This window comes from Manis javanica, chromosome 7 (assembly GCF_040802235.1).
Source record: "Manis javanica isolate MJ-LG chromosome 7, MJ_LKY, whole genome shotgun sequence".
Classification (NCBI taxonomy): domain Eukaryota; kingdom Metazoa; phylum Chordata; class Mammalia; order Pholidota; family Manidae; genus Manis; species Manis javanica.
This window is the reverse complement of record NC_133162.1, coordinates 113,119,742-113,141,085: the sequence shown is the minus strand read 5'-3', so window position 1 is coordinate 113,141,085 and position 21,344 is coordinate 113,119,742. Positions and strand designations below refer to the sequence as shown.

The window sequence follows — 21,344 nt, the reverse complement described above, 5'->3', positions numbered from 1 at the left end:
GTCACATACTGCGTACAGCTCTTTCTAAATAATGGACCTTCACATAAAGGAGTCAGTCAGCAACATGCTTTACATATAAAGAGCTATGGGTTAAGGTCTTAATATTAATTACACTAGTTTAAACTATACACTGTACTTTGTTTAGTTCATATCTCCAGGTCCTTGTTTCTAAGAGATATAGGTGACCCTATTTTTAAGTAAGCAATTTCTATACACTTTTGAGGTCATGGTAAACTACACAATGTACCCTATCAAGCAGTGAAAAATGGACTTCTCACTGTTTAGATTCCCAGACCACCATATGTCACAATGCTTCCTCTGCATGTTTATTCCCCCAGACCTCACAGAAAAGTGTCAGGTGATCTCAGGCTTTGGGGCAGTTTACCGTATATATGGAGCATTAGTGGAACAATGATTCAATATTTTTGCAGAAACTGCTTTGGAAAAAGAATCAGAAATTGAGTTTTTCTTTGGCTACTTATCTTATGTCATATACATGGGCTGCAACTGAGAAGGTCACACAAGGGAGAAGGAACCACTTGGAAGAGCTTTAAAGACTAACACCCTCCTTTACTGTTTGCCCTCCAAGTTTTGTGTATATTTTCTAGGCCAAGCAGACAATGTCAGAAACCACAGAAATGACTCTAATATAGTTATAATAGTTGGTGAGGAGGAGAATGCCCTGGTGGTTTAAAAGCATAAAGGAAACCAAATCAAGATAAGGAGATACACTAAACAAGTTATTCGCTAAATTGGCTTACATTCGGCACACTAATAGATTTTCTTCTAGGCATGTCTAGGAGATGCAAAATTTAAAATGTACCTAATGCCACTTTACCAGGATGAATAAAGAATGCATCTTGTGCCAAGCAATGTGTAGAATTTCCCTAGAGAGACAAAAGAGGCATGAACAATTTGGTTGGGCTAAGTGCAAGCAAGCGAGACAAATAACTGAATGAGTGAATGAATGACTGAGCGGTGAGATCTGCCTTCCTGATGTTATTTCATTTAAAATCAGGCATATAAGAGCATTTTTAAAATATGCCTACAATTTACAGATTTTTTTTTGGAGGTGGGGGAAATAACCTCAAGAAAAAAAGGGGGGAAGGAAACAAATCTTTTTTCTATCAGCCGATGGGCTGCTATAGAGAGTTTTGAGGCCATTTCTCTAAGACTGTGAAAGTAAACACACAGTTTTCATTAAATGTGCTTTTCCCATAACTGGTCCATAAGCATTTCCCATGACTCTGCAGTTGAGTATCTTGGCTGAAAGAGGATCTGGCCATTAGAAGGAGGGCTCTAGATACGCTGAGTCCCAGCCATGCTGCTAGACTTGGCATCCTTATATGCTACTTTCTAATACCAACCCAGCACAAAATGTCATCAGAAGCCTGCATAAACATTGGACTTAGACTCACATAAATTATTTCTGTCCTAAGATGCTTTCTGCCAGAATTTAGCAAAAACAACATTTTGAGTAAATAGAATTGGCGTATAAATGTAAGAATATTAATCCAAGAAAATGATCATAGAAAAATATAATCAAAAGTACACACTTGTAAATCTTGCAGTGATGTGAGAGGTTTATCTTGTGCCTCTGAGTTTTTATTGAACATTTCCAGAGAGTTCCTTTGAGCTGACACTGCCAGAGTGCTTTAAATTACCAGTATTATCAGTTGCTTTGTGGAATTGTAAAGTCTTTGAGTTTCATTAAAATGCGTAGGAATTATTTTAATAATCATATGTGTGATTAGTGCCTGGTTAGTGCTGGATCTACAAATTCATTTTAAGAGTAAACATTGGGACAATGAAATATAATGCCAGATATGATTGCTCCTGTCAGCAAAAACATGGCCTTATTTTATTAAAAATCGCCAACAAAATGCCATGAACAAAAGGCACAGTTTCTATTTATAGACATTTTATGCTCAACAATATTATGGTATCTGCACCCCTCAAGGCTGTATCTGGCTCAGTTTTCATTTTGCCTGGGGTATGTACATAAGTGGAGAGGTACAGAGCCCTTCTTTATATGTGTACACATTTTATTATGTACAGCAACCCCCAAAGTCCTATTTGGATTTTTGCTCTAATATAATAGTGCTCATTCCATCAGTACTGAGTATTTACACGTGAATGAAGATTTCCTGAAAATGATAATAATTTAGCTATTGGCAATAATAACATTATAACATTCTCGGCAATCCATTTTGGCTTTAAGTACTTATTAAATAATATTTATTCCTAAAATATGTACTTGGAAAATTAAATGAGACTGCAACATGCACTAAAATCTCATTTCTCTCTAAACTCCAATTGACTCCATTCCTCACAGATAACTCTGCTCGTGTTCATTCTGCTTTTACTGTTTTCTACTCTCTCAGAACTCTCAGCTCTTCCCTCTGATGTGTTGATACGCTTTCCCCAAAGCCACTCTCTTTATCTACTTTCCTTCCCACTCGCCCTCTTCTTGTTATTCTCTCATTCCCTACTGATACGGGAATAATAGGATCCCAAGGCTGTCCTTACGGTATAATTAAAGTATGAATTTCCAGGAGTTGGAAATTGCAAACCATTTTTATTATGCTTCTATAATAAAGCCAGGTAACACTGAGAGAATTAAAATGGCTTTTTTTTTCTAGCAGATAACTTGGTAAAGATTTTTTTCCTCTTGGTTCTATTGTTTTAAGAGACTGGGAGCTGAAAATGGGAATAGATTCACCAATTCTTTTTCCTGAAAACATCTCTATCTTTTACATGATATATATCCCCCTAGATCCTGGGAATAAGTTGTTAACTTGTAACAGATGGTGATGAAGCTTCACATTTTTATACAATACATTTTTTGAGATTCTGCATCTACCGTATGTATCTTCCAGTGAAAATGACCTTGAATGAATGAAGTTATGTCTGAAGGAAAAACACCCCACAGACAGATAGACTAGAATAGAAATGCTGTGTCAATTGGGTTTTGTTTTGTTCTCCTTGGTAAGATGAAATCATTTTGGATGAAAAACAAAATGTTGAAATATAAGGATCAAAGGTCATCTTAACACTGGAGGTGCATATGCTAATTGTTCCAGGAAACCCAGCTAGCCATATTCTATATTGAACGTAGAAGATGGAATATCGCTGTTTGCAACAGGAGTGCTATTTGCTTCCCTTGGGTAATGTTGGGGGCTTACCAAAAAGTGTTCTGGCACGACATTTACCAGCACGAATGTTAGGAGGGTTCTAACACTGCAAGTGCTGTTATTTTATGAATGTTTTATCACTGGCTTGAAAACAAGAAGTTTGCAATTGAATCAACATGTCAGAGAGACAAAATATTAAAAAAAAAAAAGTGAGAACATTAGTGGGAATTACTGATGTCCCTATTGTAAAAACAAACTGAAGTTAAATAAGAAACTTGATCCTCTTCATTGATTAACAAAAAGTCAAGTTAACTGCATGGCTTCCCAGACAACCAAGTGGCACTGTTAACTTGAGCATTGGTTGTTCAGAGGTGTGCTAATGGGGAAAACTGCTGCATATTCAGCTACCTACCTCTTTTTTCGACAGCTTCAATGCACTGCTTTACAAACCGTGGAACTTTGGAATGTTCACGTTCACACACTGTGTGCAGATGAGAGCCAAAAATTTGATCTGCAAAAGAAACAAAGATGAGCTTCATTAAAATCCAAGCTTGTGTTGTTCTTTAATTTCATTCTGCTTCCATATCCACTGCATGCTGAAATCTGCATCTTGCATAGGAATCAATTTTTTGCTTTAATTCCAAAGGGTCTGTTGCAGATACAAATATCATAACTCCTTCCTTTATGGAAAAGGACTCTGGCCCCAGAGAAGGGAAAATAACACTCTACCATTGATTAGGGAAGGAATGACTGAGTAAGTTATAGTCTCTCTGGGCTCAACTTTGTTGTTTATAAAATAATGATGAGGAATTAAGAAAACTACAAAATAATGAATCTTAGTGAATTGGTGTCTTGAGTGTTTTAGAAGAGGTTTATCCATGATCATCAACATTAGGATTTTATCAGTATATTTAGAAGATTCATTCTGTGGCTCAATGATATTTGAAGAGGCAACTTCCAGATTTACTTTGAAGTGAATTTCTTAATATTTCCCTTGTGTGAATGTCCTTCCTTTTGTCTAATCTGAGTATCCCTTTTCCTTTACAGCTCAGTTCAGATAACACTTTCTCTAAAAACTCTTTCCTTCCTATCTCACCTTTCTGTTGCCTTCAACAGATTCTTTGGAATATCGATTCCTCAGAATGTTAACAGGTGATTTGGAAAAAAGGGCCTGTGATCAAAATGGTTTAGCAACAATGGGTTAAACAAAGTGAAACAGGTCTCTTTCATGTGTATTTATTTGTAGAGCCTGTGATATGCAACCATGCACTGGGAATCTTCATTAGGGCTGGAGGAGGTACGAGTTCCCAAACTTACTTGAGTAAGATCCTTTTGTATCAAAGGGCAGTTCTCCAGACTAATGTTTCCGAGAACTCAATCTATGAAATCCTAGCCTAGCCTTCTCATTTGGAATATGATTTATGCTACCTTGCATTGTGTATTTACATGTATAATATATGTGATGTATTTACTCAAAGCAGATTCTGAGTGCCTGCATCCTGTGCGTTCTTACAGTCAACAGTGCTTAGCACAGATTCTAGTCTACAGGATTCACCCTTACAATTTAAATTTTTATTGTGGTAAAATATACATAACATAAAATTTGCCATTTTAGCCATTTTGTGTGTACAGTCCAGTGACATTAAGTACATGCCACTGTTGTATAACTGTCACGACCATCCATTTTCAAAACGTTTTTAAACAGTATAAATGTTTATTACTGATAATGAAAGAAATATTTAGTAGATCCAAGGGCATCCATCTTGCTCAGAAAGAAACACAATTGTCTATCAAGGCTTCCAGGTATTACATGATCCAACCTTCATTTCATTTACTTCCTCTTTCTCCTCCCCCTCACCACTTGTCTTCAGCCACTCTGTCCTCATTGCTGATTCTTGTCCATGCCAAGCACACTTCTACCTCAGGGACTTTGCACTTATTATTTTCTGGGCCTGGGGTGTTATTGTTCTAGGTGGCTGATCAAATGTCAGCTTCTTCTGCAGCCTTTCCTACCCACTTTAAAAAAAAAATGGCACTACGGCCAACAGGAACACTCCGTGTGGTTTTCTTGCCTTACTTTTCTTAGAGCACTTAACTTTACCTGACATATTAATTAGGTGGATGTGTTTGCTGGCTAGTTGCTTCCATTCCTTAGAATGTAAAACCCAAGACAGTAAAGAATATACTAATTTGCTTTATTACTGTTTCCCCAGTAAGTGGGCAATGTTTGGCATATACTAAAAGTTCAATAAACATTTGCTTAATCATCGACCACAAGACGTTGTCTTAATCATCCATGGAGGTCATCAATACATTTCAAAAAGAACATCTGTAGCCATGGTGGGAAGAAAATTAAAATGCAGCATAACAGAATGTTAACTGATGTTTATTACAAAGAGGTAGTCAAAAACGGAGCGTGGTGAGACTTCAAGGAAATCATGATTTTCATCCATCTCTTAGCAAAAGAGATGACTTGAATTGGGGACAACAAAGCAGAGAGGGAAGCAATTAAGACTAAACCACTAATAATAATATACTTCAAGATGGGAATGTATATTTTCATCAAAGAGACAGAAAGAAGGTAAATTCATAATACCTCAACCTGGAGTAGAGAAGTGGGAAATAATCCTGGCTATCTGTTTTGAACACTTGATCAAGTAACAAAGATTTATTCAGAAACAGTGTTCCACCACTACAAGAAAAAATGACACAAAATGTTGCTTAAGAAAGGTAACCCAGAACTTCAGATCAAATAATTTAAATTGACTAGGGATTGTAGCTGGGAATAATTGCTATAGAATATAAAACCTTTAATGGAAATCATAATTCAAATCAATTTCACAAATATTTATGATCTCTCTTTAGAGTGATGAGGTAGGCATATTAGGTTGTAAAATGGAAATCAAAAAGTTTACGATCTTTTAAGGGTTAAAAGAAATATTCAAATAACATACAAAATAGAATGCAACAGGTGTCATAAAAAGTACTCATTGCTAAAAATAATGTCCTACAGCATAGGTATTTTTATGTTATTTAGTGCAGATGTGGGTGCGTGTATGTGTGTGAGAGAGAAAGAGAGGAGTTAGTGAGATGGGGATCATTCTACAAAAATAGATTCCTGAATGAAGTGGATATTAAAATCTGGAGAAAGTTTTTTTCCTTTGATAGTTTGATAAAGGAAGATAGAGATGGTGACCTTCTGGGACATTTACTCTTTCATTTATTCAGTTATTTGCAATAGAAAATCCTGAGTGCCTGCTCTGTGTCAGGAGCCAGGAAAGGCACTGGTAATATAATAAACAAGACTCATCCCCTATGTTCTAAATTTTCTTGTCTAGTGGATAGTATAGAAGTAAACACGTAAGAACACTTCATTGTGAAAAATGCTGTAACCGGGGAAGCACAGATGCAATGGAAGGAGGGGCATAGACCAGCCTTGAGCACCCACGGAAGACTTTTCAGAGAAGAACTGAATCCTCAAGGATAAGTGAGGCTTACATTGGAGAGGTAAGAGGGGGACAAAAAGGCATCTGGGGGAGATGGAGGAAAGGTAAACAAACACGTCAGTGGTAGGAAGAATGGTTTACGCAGAGGGAAACCTTCATGCTTGCTTATTTAGAGATATTTTGATGTATTACTCTTTAAAAGGAGATGACGTTTGTGTTATCAAGCATCTTAAATAATAAGATAGGAAGGTTAAATTATTTGAGAGTGTGTAGATACCAGTGATGTCTTATACAACTACTATTCCCATCCCAAGTTCTTTATTGATTTTAGACTCCATTCATAAGACAAAACCTGGAAATGTTCTTTGACTTCTCCCTTCCTTGAAGCATTGGGTGATTAGGTAATTCCAGTCAATGAAATGTAAGGGGAAGATACAGGGAAGATTGTTTTTACATCATGAAAGAAGACGGGTGGATGAAGGTACTACTTTTTTTCTTTCTTCCTGCTTTGAACATCACTGTGCAATAAATGTGATTCTCTGAGTTACTGCAGTAAGCTTGTCACCATGAGGCAACAAATTTGCAAACAAAAGCTCACATGATTGTTACAAAAAACCCTGAAACATCAATGACATTGCTGAACTTCTAAACCAATCCTAAAACATTTGCTCTAGACTTTTTGTTATATAAAATAATATAAATCATTTTTAATTGGGCACTTTATCCCTAAAACCAAAAGGTTCATAACCAAATAAAGGGAGATATCATGGAGAAGACTGGACAGAAGGAAATTAGTTAACAGGTAATGTGATTGCCTAGCATGATATAATGAGTTATAAGAAATACATATTTGGTCATTTAGATGACCAAATGTATATTTCCCAGGTATATTTGGTTTTCATCCACAGTTCCTGAAAACACTTCTGAGCCTTAAAGGTGAAATGGGCGTCTTTCCATGTTAATAAGACACTTTTGGACCCCACCCAAGTGTGGGGGCTGGAGGTTGAATCAGCCAATGGCCAATGATCTAGTTAATCATGACTATGAAGCCCTCACTTAAAAACCCATGAAAGGAACATCTCTCTGTCTTGCATCCTGCTTCTCTGTCAGAGAGAGCTTCTATGTCTGGGGGACCAGAAAGTTTCCACATGCCACCAAGCCAGCCCCAAGCTCCATGAGGACAGAAGCTCCTCTGTAGGGAACCTCACCCTACGTACATCTTCATCTGGCTATTAACTCATATCCCTTATGGTGTCCTTTATTAAACTGGTAAACTTAAGTGTTTTCCTGAGTTCTGTGAGCTGCTCCAGCAAATCCATCAAACTTAAGGGGGAGGTCATGGGAACCTCCCATCTATTGCTGGTTAGATGGTCAGTCAGAAGCACAGGTGACTGCCTGGGGCCTGTGACTGGCATCTGGAAGAGGGGGCAAAAGAGGGGGCAAAAGACAATCTTGTAGGACAGAGCATTTAACCTGAGAAATCTGGGGCTATCTCCGGGCAGGTAGCATTGGAATTGAGTTCTCAGACACCCTGCTGGTGTTCAAGAATTGCTTGCTGGCCACACACACACACACACACACACACACACACACACACTCACTGGAACTGGGTCTGGAAACCCAAAAGTTGTTGTACTACTACTGTGTAGAGAAAAACACACCTATAAAAGATGTTATGAAGGGCAGAATCAGGATAGACGTGTGGTAAATTTATTGTTCACAATTCTTCTCATCTTCTCTAAATTAGACTTGTACATTCACTTCCTTTGTCATATAACTGTGTGGTAAAACTTCCTAGAGTGAGCAACATCTATTTCCCCCATTTTGTTGATGTTGGGCTTGGCCATATTGCTTGCTTTGGACAATGTAGTGAGCAGAAATGACAATGTGTCAGTTCCAGACTGAGAGCTCAAGACACATTACAGATTTCTACTTGCTTGCTTGCTTTTCTGCTACTGCTCAAACAAGAGCTTCCCTGGGTAGGTGCTTCCCTTTCAATCTGGGCTCCAGAATAAACACATACAGCACAGAACTGAGGCTGACACTCAGTGAGGAGTTAAGTTCAGTCAGACATGAGCTTAAAGCAGAGCTATCCAGTCAAGGCTTTCCTAGACTACCTGACCAACAGACATGTGAGAAATAAATGCTTCTTGCTATCTGCCACTGAAATTTTGCATTTGTTATGCAGCAATAGCTTACTAAAAAAGATAACAAAAGTCCAGACTTGATCTAAGCTGTGTTATGAGTATGAAAACAAAGAGAGTTGATAGGACTTGGAAACTGAAACTGGGGAGCAAATAAGTCAAGAAAAAAAGTCCTAAATTTGCTAAGAATATCAGATTATGCATCAGTTTAGAGTCAACCCTGAGGAGGAGTCTTAAAGGAAATTGTTCTCACCTTACAATTTAAACTCATTATCCTTTACCTAATATTATGGCACTTCTTATTCTGTATTCTCTCCACATCAACTCAATTCTTTCAATTAAGTTCAGTGAATATTTTGAGAGCACCTACCATATGTTGGGCATTGTAAAGACTGCAAAGAGTGATTCAGTTATTCACTATCTATTACATGCCCACTATAAGCCAGACAGTGTGCTCTAGCCTGAAAATGCAAAATGATTCATGAAGTATGATCTCCTATAATCTAGGGGGTAAAAATAACTCTCACAGTTACAACATCATGTGATTAGTGCTATTGCATGGGTGTGTGATAATAATTATGAATATTTATTGTATACTTACACTAAGCCAGAAAAGTTCAAAGTACTTTATATATTCTAAGTTATTCAGTCTTTACACTACTCTTCAATCCTTTGATAATAGAAACTGTTCCTCCTGATTTTATGAAGAGGAAACTGAGGCACAAAGGTATTGAGTCATTTGTCCATAGGTACAAAGTACCAGGCTCTGGGTGGGGGGGAAGATGAGAACCTGAACTAAACCAATGAAGAAAAGGGGTGATTCAGTAGATTTGTTAACTGGATGTGAAGGTGAGCCCATCCACCAAACAAAGAGAGCTTCCACGTTTCTCACTTGGTTAAAGGATGCAGAAACCTGAGGGTTTGGCGAAGAAGAGAGGCTGATATTTAGAAGTTAGAATAAGCATTTCAGACAGAGCAGAATGGTGCTGGGAAATAAAGTAGAAAAGTCCTCACTGGATTTTGGCAATTCAGAGGCTATTGGTGAGCACAAGGAAAATGGTATCAGTAGAAGAATGAAATTGAAAAGTGGATGGTTGTGGCTAAGGTTTGAAGAGATAAAGCAGTAGAGACAGCAAATGGACTCCTGTTTTAAGAAGTTTAGTGCTGGGAATTAATTATAAGGGAAGACAGGATTTAGGGAGGGAGTTTGAGGTGGGGCAGATAGGAGAGAATTTCAACTGCCAGTAGTTTTGATTGCCCTGATGCTCTGGAGGGGGTGAGGTGCACTGCAGGCTATTTTAGGTGCTTACAATTCCAGAGGTGGGGGAGGTGCATTACTGCCACTTACTGGGCGGTCCCGGCAAGTGCAGGCAATCTCTCCTGGAAACACTGTCCCTTCCAGACTGCCAACAGAGCTGTGTGATAAAGGAGCCCGGATAGACTGGATTTCATTAGAGAGCAGGGAGATGTTTGCTATCACTGGTTACCACAAAGCCAAAAATTGTCTTATTAGTTTAGCCTCTCTTTAAACTGACTATACTTACCCAAGAAGGTACGGCTCTATAGCAGAAGAACTTAGCCCCTCAGGGAAGCTGATTGAATCAATGATATTTTCATACAGCCCAAGCTGGACCAATGAAATCCTCCCTCCAAAAATTTTAGAACTGTATACTACAGCCTGAGGTAATTAGCTCCAGGGATTTGAATAGTAAGGCTGCCTAGACTTAGACACTGTGGTTGGGGGCAGCCATGTGGGGAGATGGTCATGTGCAATGTGTAAGTGGGCACAGGAATTAATTTTCAGAGAGAGGCGAATGAAGCAGACACACCCAGCTCCTCACTTGCTGATACCTAACCCAGGGACCATATATTCTTGCCACTGGGGAGTGAGTTCCTCAGGGTTGTGACAGTAATTCCCATTTCAATTGAACACTTTTGAGTGAACTTCTGTTATTGCAACCAAATAAACCTGACTAAAATATGAACACAGCCTTGGTCAGAGGTTTCAAGAGAGAGCTTACATGACAGTAGACAGGGCAAGGCTTGACAGAACAGCTCGGCGAGATTCCGGGTCACAGACGACGGCACTGGTGAGGAGGAGTACGGCGGATGTCTACTGGCTTTGCTGATGCCGTCACTATTCCCCTATCCTCTGGTAAGAGCACCCTGTTCTTTGGGGATGACGCCTTTCTCATTTTGCTGCCATTTGTCTTGAGTACTGCTGACCCCACTGCCTCCAGACCCAGGAATGAACATGCATTTCATCGCCCTGGCCATAGCAATTGGTTCAGACTTAACACTTGGCCCAAGTTGACCTGGTCAAGTAAATCCTGAGGCTTTGTCTCCTGGTGCTATTGGGAAAGAGGGGCCTTACTGCTACAGGAGTTGGCAAACTATAAGGTGAGAGTCTGAGCTTTGGGAATTTGTGTTGCCACCTCCAGGAGAGACATACTGAAGAATTAAGCCAATAGACTGGAAAACATTCCTGGGTGATCAAGGAGATAAAGATTTGGTAGTGTGCCTAGATAAAGTATTTTTGTGTGCCTAGATCCAGTCATGCCTGAAGCTATCCATGTCCCTTGGACTTTTCAGGTAAGTAGTTTCAGTAAATTCCATTCTCACTTTTGTAGTTTGGACAGGTTTCCATCAATTACAACTGAAAGAATCTTGATTATAATATTAGCTTTCAACATAAAATGATGGATTGTGTAACTTGAAGGAAATGATGATGCACATGAAGTGATTTTGCAAAGTACAATGTACTATCCAAAGAAAGTAAATCATAAGAGATTTAGCTAACATGTGAATGTCAAATTTAAGGGCTGTGGTAGGATTGCCATCCATCTGTAAATCTGATAGAGTCCAGAGTTTGATACAGTCCACCAAGGAGGACCATTAAGTTACAAGAATGTGCTTGAACCAGAGAAACAGCTATCTTAAAATAGTGTAAGAAAGAGGGAGGGAGAGAGAATGTATTATTTTCTTGGCAAGCGCTAATGAACTAGCTTTTGCCCCCTAAACTTCCATTCCCATTGTCCTGGCACAACATTAAGGATTATTTCTGCTTTTCCTTTCCTCATGGTATTTCAGAAAAGGGAGCAGTCCAGAACTCTGAGCTTCCGACTCCCTACCTATATCCCCATCTGCGGACTCACTGGTAATCCTTTCTTACTCTCCTAACAACTTTTTGTATTTAGAAAACACCTCTTGATGGGGTGCCAATATTTTTGGAATGCTCTGCAAATGCCTATGGCCTTGGCTAGCATAAGCATTGTATCTTCATTCTACTGCTTCAGCGCTTATACTGGGGTGGCAGGCAACACATTGTTTGGAGAAAATCCATTTTCAGCAATTTTTCTTTGAAAGCATCTTTTGGTGAGAAAAACAAATAGATCTTCCACATGACTGCACTTATAAATCATGTTGTTTACATAATGAATTAGAATTTAACTAGGGAATGGTGGTTTTTAATCTTTAAGCTCTCAAACTTTTGACCGATTTAGTTAGTTCATCAGCATAACCAGGTTAAGTCTCCCAGATTACAAATTAGCTTCGTTCTTTCTCATCTCTGCTATATATTTTTTGACAAATTATGGAAAGAACACCCAGTAATGGGATCTTTGTCAGCTAGATTCCAAATGAATCAAAACTATGAGGAAAACTACTCAATAGAGGCAGTTAAATGTTCAAATAATGTGACGGTGTTATCATCATTTACCCAGGGAGACAGTCTCCACATGCTTTTCAAAATGATTATTCTGCTTTCAGGAGAAAGGGCCATTGCAGCTAGTCTAGTAAATTTTAAAAAGGAGAAACAAAGCACCTATAGCTACATGTACATGAGGAAAATAGAGGGGAACAGAAAACAATAACAAAAAAGCAGAACTGCTTAACCCCCCCCACACACACACTAACACACACCCATAAATCAGACAATTATTTTTGTCATGAGGTATGTTCATTAAAGCTTTTGGATGCAATAAAAAAAAAAAAACCAAAGGGTTTATTCAAAGGATGTTGAGGGATAGGAGTTGGAGGGAACACAAAAAATTTACAGGGAACTCAAAGTAATGCATTAATTACTCTAAAAAAAAATAACTGGAGGCTGGGTGACCTTTCTTAGAGATGATTAAAGTTCAAGGTTCACAGGAGATCCATGAACTAAGAAGCAGGATATCTAGCAACTGTCTTGAACTCTGTGAGCTGGGACAGGATGCTATTTTCATTGTAGCCTCATTGCCCCCACCAGCATCTGACACCAGTAGATGACGCTTCCTCAGTTGCTCAAGATTTGATGCCCCAGTAGATGACCAGGTGGTTGAGATTATGTTAAAAAAATGGGCTGGGACAAGAAAAAAATATAACCCTGGGAGCTTCCATTGTAGGTAGCATTCACTTGGAATTTTCCTTGCTCCAGAATGTGGTACACACGGTCAGATCAGTTCCCAGTAGGCTACTATAAGAGAAGGGCAGTGGGTTCTGGATGGCAAAAATAATGTTCTCAGTGAGGGTCATTTCAGCAATTCAACTGAATTCTTCCTTTGATTTTAAACTGTCAGTGATATTTAGTTTTCCTTTTGAGAGTAGGTTCCCAGACCAAAACTTTCAGATTGCTTATCAAGGAATCCTGTTTCTACTACTTTTATCTTTTATATTTTGTCCACTCTATCCTCATCACCTTCTCTTCTTCTCCTTTAAAATACTCATCAAGTGAGCCCCCACCATATAACTTTCCCACAGCTTTACTGAGCATTTTTGGAGAAGTGGATGATTTAAGTAAGTAGTATAGTTTATGGATGGCTTAGGTCTTTAAACTAAGATGCAGAAAACCATGCCTAATGCTGTAACACTACCGAAATGAATCTACCTGAAGTGTTTCAGAAGGTACTACATTATCTTACAATGCTCCAGGGCTTTGATCAAAAATACCAGCTATTGCTTTTTGGTACATTAATATAAAAACTTGGGCTACTTCTCTGCTGAATCTCTCATAATACACTAGAAGTAAACCTTTCTCATTGCCTTGTTTACTTCTGATTTTTTTTTTTCCCCATAAGAGGCAGGCACAGGGAAAGCTTAATTATTTTAACTTTTAAGTACTTTGGAATCTAAATAAATAGGAGTTCTAAATATATGCACTTCTGTGTATAGTTTTTCCCCACATGTTTATTAATTTGTTTTGTAGCTCATCTAACCTCACAGATTTTAAGTCCCTGGTGGATAATGATAATGTCTACTCTGGAAAGACTGGCCTGGAGAAGATTTGCCTATGACGCTATGGAGATTTCTCTGGAGATCTATTTGCCTAGACTTTATGGAGATCTTCCCACATAAGGGTGGGCTGCGGTCTGCAGCTTTCAATCCAAGTTGGACAGCTGGCTGCAGGGGCAGCATCTTTTGATAAGAGCACCTCAAAGGCGGCTATCAGAAAACATCCAGACAGAATGGCAGTGTTCTTCCCCCAGCGATGTCCATTTTTTTTCTCCTTCTTCTCTTTTCAGGCTTCCAGCAGTCTCTACCTTTCACAACTTCACCCTCAACCCCAAATAAGTACCCTTTGGCCCCTTCTTTTAAGCTCCTAAACTCTCATGGAAATAGAGCCCAATTCAGTTTTGGTTCAATTAATGTGGTGGATATTTTGGTAAGCCCACTAGCCAGGAAGAAATTTATATTCTAAATGAAAAGTTTATTTACCCAAATGGAACAGTGAGCATGACATTTTTCGGTATTTGTCTACTCTAGGAAGCAGCTTTGTCTTACACTTTTTCTTCCCCGCTAAATCAGCACAACACACAAACACACATATCACATACACGCTCCCCACATGTGTGTGTGCTCTGAATCACAACAGTACAGTACAGTTTGACCAAGTGAATATTTCATGCATTTTTGTGTTTATCTGTTCAATCTGTCTACCCTGAGTATTTTTTAATTCCTGCCAGGGGTGAACTTCTGAAGAGAACACTGTCTGTCTTCATACAGCCTATATGTAAACAGGTAACAAACACATAAATGTATCGATACATAGTATAATGTCAGATGGTGATGTGTGCTATGAGGAAATAAGCACATCAGGGAGACAGGGAGCTAGTGGGAGGTATTGTATTGGAAGGCATCTCTGAGACGATGGCATTGAGCAAAGACTAAAGGAAATGAGGGTCTGAGCCAGGCTAATACATAGGGAGAGCCTTTGATCAGAGGAGCAGCAAGTGCATGAGGCTGTGGAGGTGAGCAAGGTATGCCAGAGGGGCAGCGAGAAGACCTGTGTGGCTGGAGTGAAGTAGCCAACAGGAAGCACGGTTGAGGATGAAACTGAAAAGGTACCATTGGCGCCAAAGGAGGGAGGACCAACCGGGTCACAGGAAGGATATTAGATATTATTTTAAGTATGATTTTTAGTCTAAACAATTGGATATTATTGAGCAGGGAAGTGACATAATGTGATTTATAGTTTTAAATAATCCTTCTAGTTGCTGTGTGGAGACTAAGTTTAAAAGGATCAAGAAAATAAGCAGAGAGGCCGGTAAAGGGGCTGATAAAATATTGAGGGAGATATGATGGCCCTTAGATAAGAGTGGTAACAATGAAAGTGACTAAAAGTGGTTGAACTTAGAATATATTTTTAAGGTGGGATTTGCTAATGAGAGTAGAAGAGATAGCAGAATGGAGGGTAACTCCAGCTGGCAAATGGCAGTGACATTTCCTGACGTAAAGAACAGGTTGGAGCTCAGAAATCAAGGGTTGCTCTAGATAAATGTGAGACATCTACCACACATGTACAGAGATGTCCCATAGACACTTGAATATGCAAGTCTGGAGTTCTGAGGGTCTGGAGTTTGAAGTTTTAAATTTGGAAAGCCTATAGATGGACTTTGAAGCCACAGGATTAGAACATTTCATCACTGGAATATCTCTGTAATGCCAGTAGTCAGAGAAGGAGAATGAAAAAAGAAGTCCAGGGACTTAACATAGGCATAGGCCAACATTGTGAGGCTGACGGGAGGAGCAGGCTCCAGCAAAGGGGTACCCATTGACATGAGAGAGATTTCTATCTACAGATTTCTAAGTTAGTGTTCTGTAGGGCATTTTGGATGATTGACATGGCCAGCTTCTGTTTAGCAAAGACTGATTCCTTATATGGTGAGCTGACTTTATTTTCTGTTTTGCATTTGCCTCTCTTTACCCCATATTTGTGTACACTTTATATTCTCAAATAGAAAACTGTCCACAGCCTTCAATTTTCAATCACATCACTTACTGTAACTACTCTGAAGTTAAAACTTATCAGTTGGGTTGCCTACTTACTTAGTAGGAACTTCACTGGGGTTTAAAAACTACACGTTTCATGTCTGAGGGGGTTATGTCCTAATAAATCCATTGTAAGGTGAAAATATCATAAGGTGAAAATGCATTTAATATGCCTAACCTACCAAACATCATAGTTTAGCCTCACCTAGCATAGAGTGATCAGAACACTTACATTAGCCTACAGCTGGGCAAAGTCATCCAACACAAAGCCTATGAAAAACAGAATGATTGTATGGGGACAGTGTGGTTATCAGCCCATCAGTTGTGTACCCTTGTGATTGTGTAGCTGACCAGGAGCTGCAGCTTAGTGCAGCTGCCCTGCATCAGAATGGAGTTTTATACTGCATGTCACTAGTCAGACAATGATCCAAGTTCCAAGTGTGAACTTTTGTTTCTACTGAATGTGTATGGCTTTCACAACATAATAAGGTCAAAGCCATCTTAAGCTGAACCACTGTAAGACAGGGGCTGTCTGTCCTGTGAAATCAGTACTTTTATAACTTTAAGTGACAAATGTAAGGAGAAAACTTGATATATAAAATTTATTCAGATAATGGAATTAATTCTAGATGATTTAATTTACCTTTTTAGCCCAATGAATACAGACTAAAGTTGGAAATGTCATTTAGTGATTGATAAAAGTTGAAAGATTCTTTTAGGGTGGAGAAGGTGTGGAAACTGACTCACTCTGAATTTAAGTAAAACTTAGGAAAGAACACTGTACTTTCCCTATTATCAGCATAGATTTGTTAGAATCCCAGGTGGTAAGACTTCAATTTATTTGCATGAATGCATAGCTCAATAAGAAAAGATTCAAATTTAGTTGGAGTAAAACTGCTTAATGATTTCAAATATTACTTGTAATACATTAATATAACGGGTTTGAATATCTATAATGGAGTCTCTTTCATTTGGGTCATAAGGGTGTTCTCATAGCCACTAATGCTGAGTGCTAGGTACATACAGAAGTACCTAAGAGGAAAGCACTTTAGGTTAAAAGCACTTTCTCTTCTCAGCCTCAGGTTAAAAGCTATTTCAGGCTTCTGTTAAAGGCATTCTTTGGTCCTCAGCTTCAGCTTAAAAGCAGCTTTGATGAAAAGTGCTTTGGGGCAGGTAAAGGATTTTATAATAAACCATATTAAGAGCAGGGTAATCAAGTGGTCTGTGGACGTGTTGGCCAACTCTGTGGAGGTGTGGTGTAAGCCCTGCCCATTCCCCTTGTGCCACTCTGAACAATGTGGTCTGCTGGTTATACTATGCAAAGAAATAGAAAAACATTTCCAGGAATGTAATTGGAGAGGAGTTTTGAGTCCAAATTAGTAGACCATGATGCACACATTTCCGAAAACATTTTGTGTCTTTGGACTTCCAGTCAAATACAGTGTGTGTTTCTCTTTTTCAGTCCTCACTGTAGAGAGTCATTATACAATAACACCTCTAAAACATCTTATCTAGATCCAAAGCTTCCTAGAGGATTGAATAGATACCTCACTATATAAGATGCACTTTGTATATTACACATCTTCTGGGTTTTGTGCATACCCTACTTATATTTCTTTTCCAGCTAAAAGGACCTCCCATCTGAGGAAATGGGGCTACATAAAGCTGGAATGGAATATCTCAGTTGGGTCTGTCTACTGAACTGGCAAAATGGTGTTTATTATCCAGATGTCTAATCACAAGCATTGATATTAGTTGGTGAAAAGACAGTGACCTAGGAGGACTTTTGATCTTGTGAAGGCTAATGGGAATTCTAAGAGATGGAAAAATCCCACACATATCTTAGCTAAGTTCCAGGGAGTACATCTGACTTCTGTTGAGGAAAGGGCCTCTGACATAAATGGAAAGAAACGATCTTCTCACTTTGTGAGATTCCAAAGCCCAATAACTGTTGCTTCAGGTCTTAAAAAATAGGTGCAAAATGCATGTGAATGGGGAGAAGTGTAGTATTTCTATTTGCTCTGGATGGAGAGTGGATCTGGAGATGTGGGTACCAGAGGGTTTGGAGCAGTCTTTGGTACCTGGAAGGTTTTGTGGGTTTAGAAGCTCTTGTACAGCTCCTTGACAGTGAAGCAGTCCTCTCTTGGAAGAAGCTGGCTGCATGGACATGGTAAGGTCCCTTGGGCAGTTTATTGGCAATAGGGTATCAAAGTATAAGTATTTAAAGATAACATGAGAAGGGCAGTCCTCATCATAAGCAATACATTTCAGGTGCTCCCAGAAATAGCTAGGGAGACCCTGAGACAGAGAAATGCTGACTTGTTATGATTGTCTAGGTGAGAATCATAACTTGTGACATTTGTGCCTTAATGTCAGTATTACTTCTTTCATTTTCACAGGCTGCTGGGGCATGGCCTATTGAGGTTATATAGGAATTAAGTAAAGTTAGATAAAAAGCATTAATTCCATAGTATAGATTCCTAATACATATTTCCATTGTTTTTCTAAAACAGAGACAAGTTTGCAGGGTATAGAAATTATTTTTTTTGGTGCAGAACATTTCTTTCTAAGCAGTGCTAAAGAATCTAATTTTGAAGGAAGGAAGCACATCTGATGCATCTTTTTGGCCCCAGTATCCAGCTCATTACTTGCCACACAGTGGATCCTCAATAAATGTTCAAAAAATAAAAATAAATAATGGTACTAAGTGAGTAATAAAATTGTCTATAAAAAAAGAACATACTCCTTAGCCTGGCATTATGCAAAACATCTGCCACAGACACCTCTTTTCATCATATCCTCTCCATTTTCTCCAAGCCACCATTCCCAATGCTTCCCCACAATCGTGTACCTTGAATATCTTACCCAGTTCTCCACATCCCCAAATGCCCTAAGTCAAGGCTTAGCATAAAGACCATAGAATACAGGAAACATCAATCTTTTCCCTACTTTTACCCACTTGTAATTTCCCCAGATCTGTGACTGAATGCCCCTTGAAGCATTTGACATTTGATATATTATGCCATACTTGTGATGCATTTATCTCCCTTACTCATTTCTTGGGGTACTCTGCTTTATGAAGCTCTGTATCCTCTTTGAACATAGTGATCTGAAGAATATATGTGAGTAGGCAATGTGAATACCATTCAAGGCATAAAGGAATGCAAGCACAGTTCTTCAGCCCTGTTTTTGGATAGTGCATGCAAAACTGTAAGCACACAATGCTCACAATGCTGGCATTGTTAATACAATGCCATAAAAATCTCATCATAATATATCTGTTCTGCAATTTTCAGAAGCCCTACTCCGCATTCAGGAGAAGAAGCACCTGCAGTCGGCCATGAGTTATTAAGAGTAGAATGAGGGGCAGAACATAAGAATAGTTACTATTTGCTATGCTAATTGTTCTTGGTGTAGTATCAACAGTTCAAAGAGGTATTATCTGGAAAGTGTTAAAACAGAGAATTTCATTACTGTGCCGAAATTCTCAAAGCAAGTGAGTAGTGCAGCCAAGACTAAACTTAAATCTACTTCAAAACTGAGTGATCTTATGGCTTGATGACTACAATACACTGTTCTCCTGAGTAAAAGTGAATGCATACAACTCTTTCAAATAGCATAGGGACAGTGTGTCACAATCCTTATTACTTTATACCATATGCAACCAGACCCAATGAAGAAAATAGTCTTTCATATATTTAATTATTCCAAGTGTTCTTTATATACTTAAACATCATATAAAGCTAAGTATGGTTTTTTGTTTAAGTATCTTTTTATAATAATAAGCTGCCTTGTTTGATATTCTTGGAGTCTAGGATTCTAGGCTGGTGATAATGGGGGCAATGGGCTGGCACCCTTCCCGAGCAGAGGACTGATTAGTACAGACTGCTCCCAGAAGATCTCAGATCCAGCTCAGCGTGTGAAACTGAAGCTCAACATACATCCACAGCAGCTTCTCAGACTCGTGACTTAGGGAATTGCATCTGGAAGACAGAAGCTTCCTCTGAGCGTTTGGTAGTGTTCATGCTATCATAACTGATGGTAAGAACAGATGACTTTGGGTTATCACAGGGAAGTACCTCCATTAAAAATTCATCCAAAAGTATTTACTACCATCTCCAGAATTCCTCAGATATGATGTCCCACTTCCCTAACTTTCTCCAGAGGGCTGCTTCTCCTCCACCTTCTGGTCCTGGACCAAGGTTGCGGTCTCTTCTTTCCCCACTATCCATCTCCTGTCCATCAGTGTGAGGCCACAGCAACCCAGCCAGGGCTTCTGCTTTCCATTCTAGCCTCCAAGCAATGGCATGAGACAGGGAATCTACTAATGTAGTGCCCTGGTGTGCAGCTCTGTACAGTTACATTTGGAATATTAAATTCCCATACTGCATAGCCACCCTTGGTATACTTTCTCCATACTATTGTTGCATCTCGAGTTACACATTATTTCTCCCACTGATGGAATTGTCTGTCCTCGTGTGTGACTTAACAGTGCATTTCTAACCAATATTACTTATTTTCAGGATTATTCATTCATACTGTAAAATGTCATCTTTCTGATTAAAGGGTTGGCATGCAAGTATGTACATGAATAAAGGAAGTTGTCCTAGAGAATTTGAGATATCTGACATCACTGGAAATTCTGTTTTGATTAAGAAAGGGCCTAACCTTACTTATATATCCCCCTAAAATGTTTGACTTTTTTAGCTAATAATTATATAATCAAAGTGGGCTCTCACTTCCTCTTTTGACATGTTAATTGTTTCTCAAAAACATTAAGTGAGGTCCTGTTAAATTCTTTACATAATATTACTCTTCTCCTATGTTAATAATTTTTTTTTTAAATGGAAAAATCATAACATGCTCAAGGCCCCAGTGCATGTGAAATACGGAGACACAAAAGATGTAAACACAGTATTTTACTGTCTGGAGAATGAATGTATGAGGTGGTACAAATGATGAGGGAGTCTGGGGGAGTAATGGCTCTTATGACATTTAGATTATTTGGAATCTCAAGATATTAAATATCCTCCAGATATTATTTTCAGACCATCTGCTTTCTTATTTCTCAGCCTTTAGTTGCATGACAGATTCCTTCATCATAAGGTTAACCGAGGCCAGTCCTCTTCCTCCTCCGTCTTTTCTTTTCCTCCTGTGAATCTGAGTTCCAAGTTCAAAGGGACAAGTTTAGGAGTTATATATTCAAGTTAATGACCCTCACTTCTGTTTAACTTGGATGACATTTCCTCTAAAACCTCTCTCCTGTCTAATATGGGTAGATAAGAAAATCATTAAAAATTTGGAGTTCAACAGCTGTTGAAAGAGAATGAAAACTTTTCCCTTTTGCTCTTATGTTTCTATGGGAATTAGAC

The 21,344-nt window shown here is 38.7% G+C and overlaps 1 protein-coding gene across 5 annotated transcripts in view; it reads right to left on the bottom strand.

Annotated features, from left to right (window-relative positions):
* Positions 1-21,344, bottom strand: part of ARHGAP15 (Rho GTPase activating protein 15) — a 598,478-nt gene that overhangs the window by 210,307 nt on the left and 366,827 nt on the right. For all 5 annotated transcript variants that reach the window (XM_037020776.2, XM_037020777.2, XM_037020774.2 and 2 more), the window contains one exon: positions 3,547-3,645. In XM_037020776.2, coding sequence (XP_036876671.2) covers positions 3,547-3,645 — 99 coding nt within the window. The remainder of the gene's footprint in view (positions 1-3,546; positions 3,646-21,344) is intronic.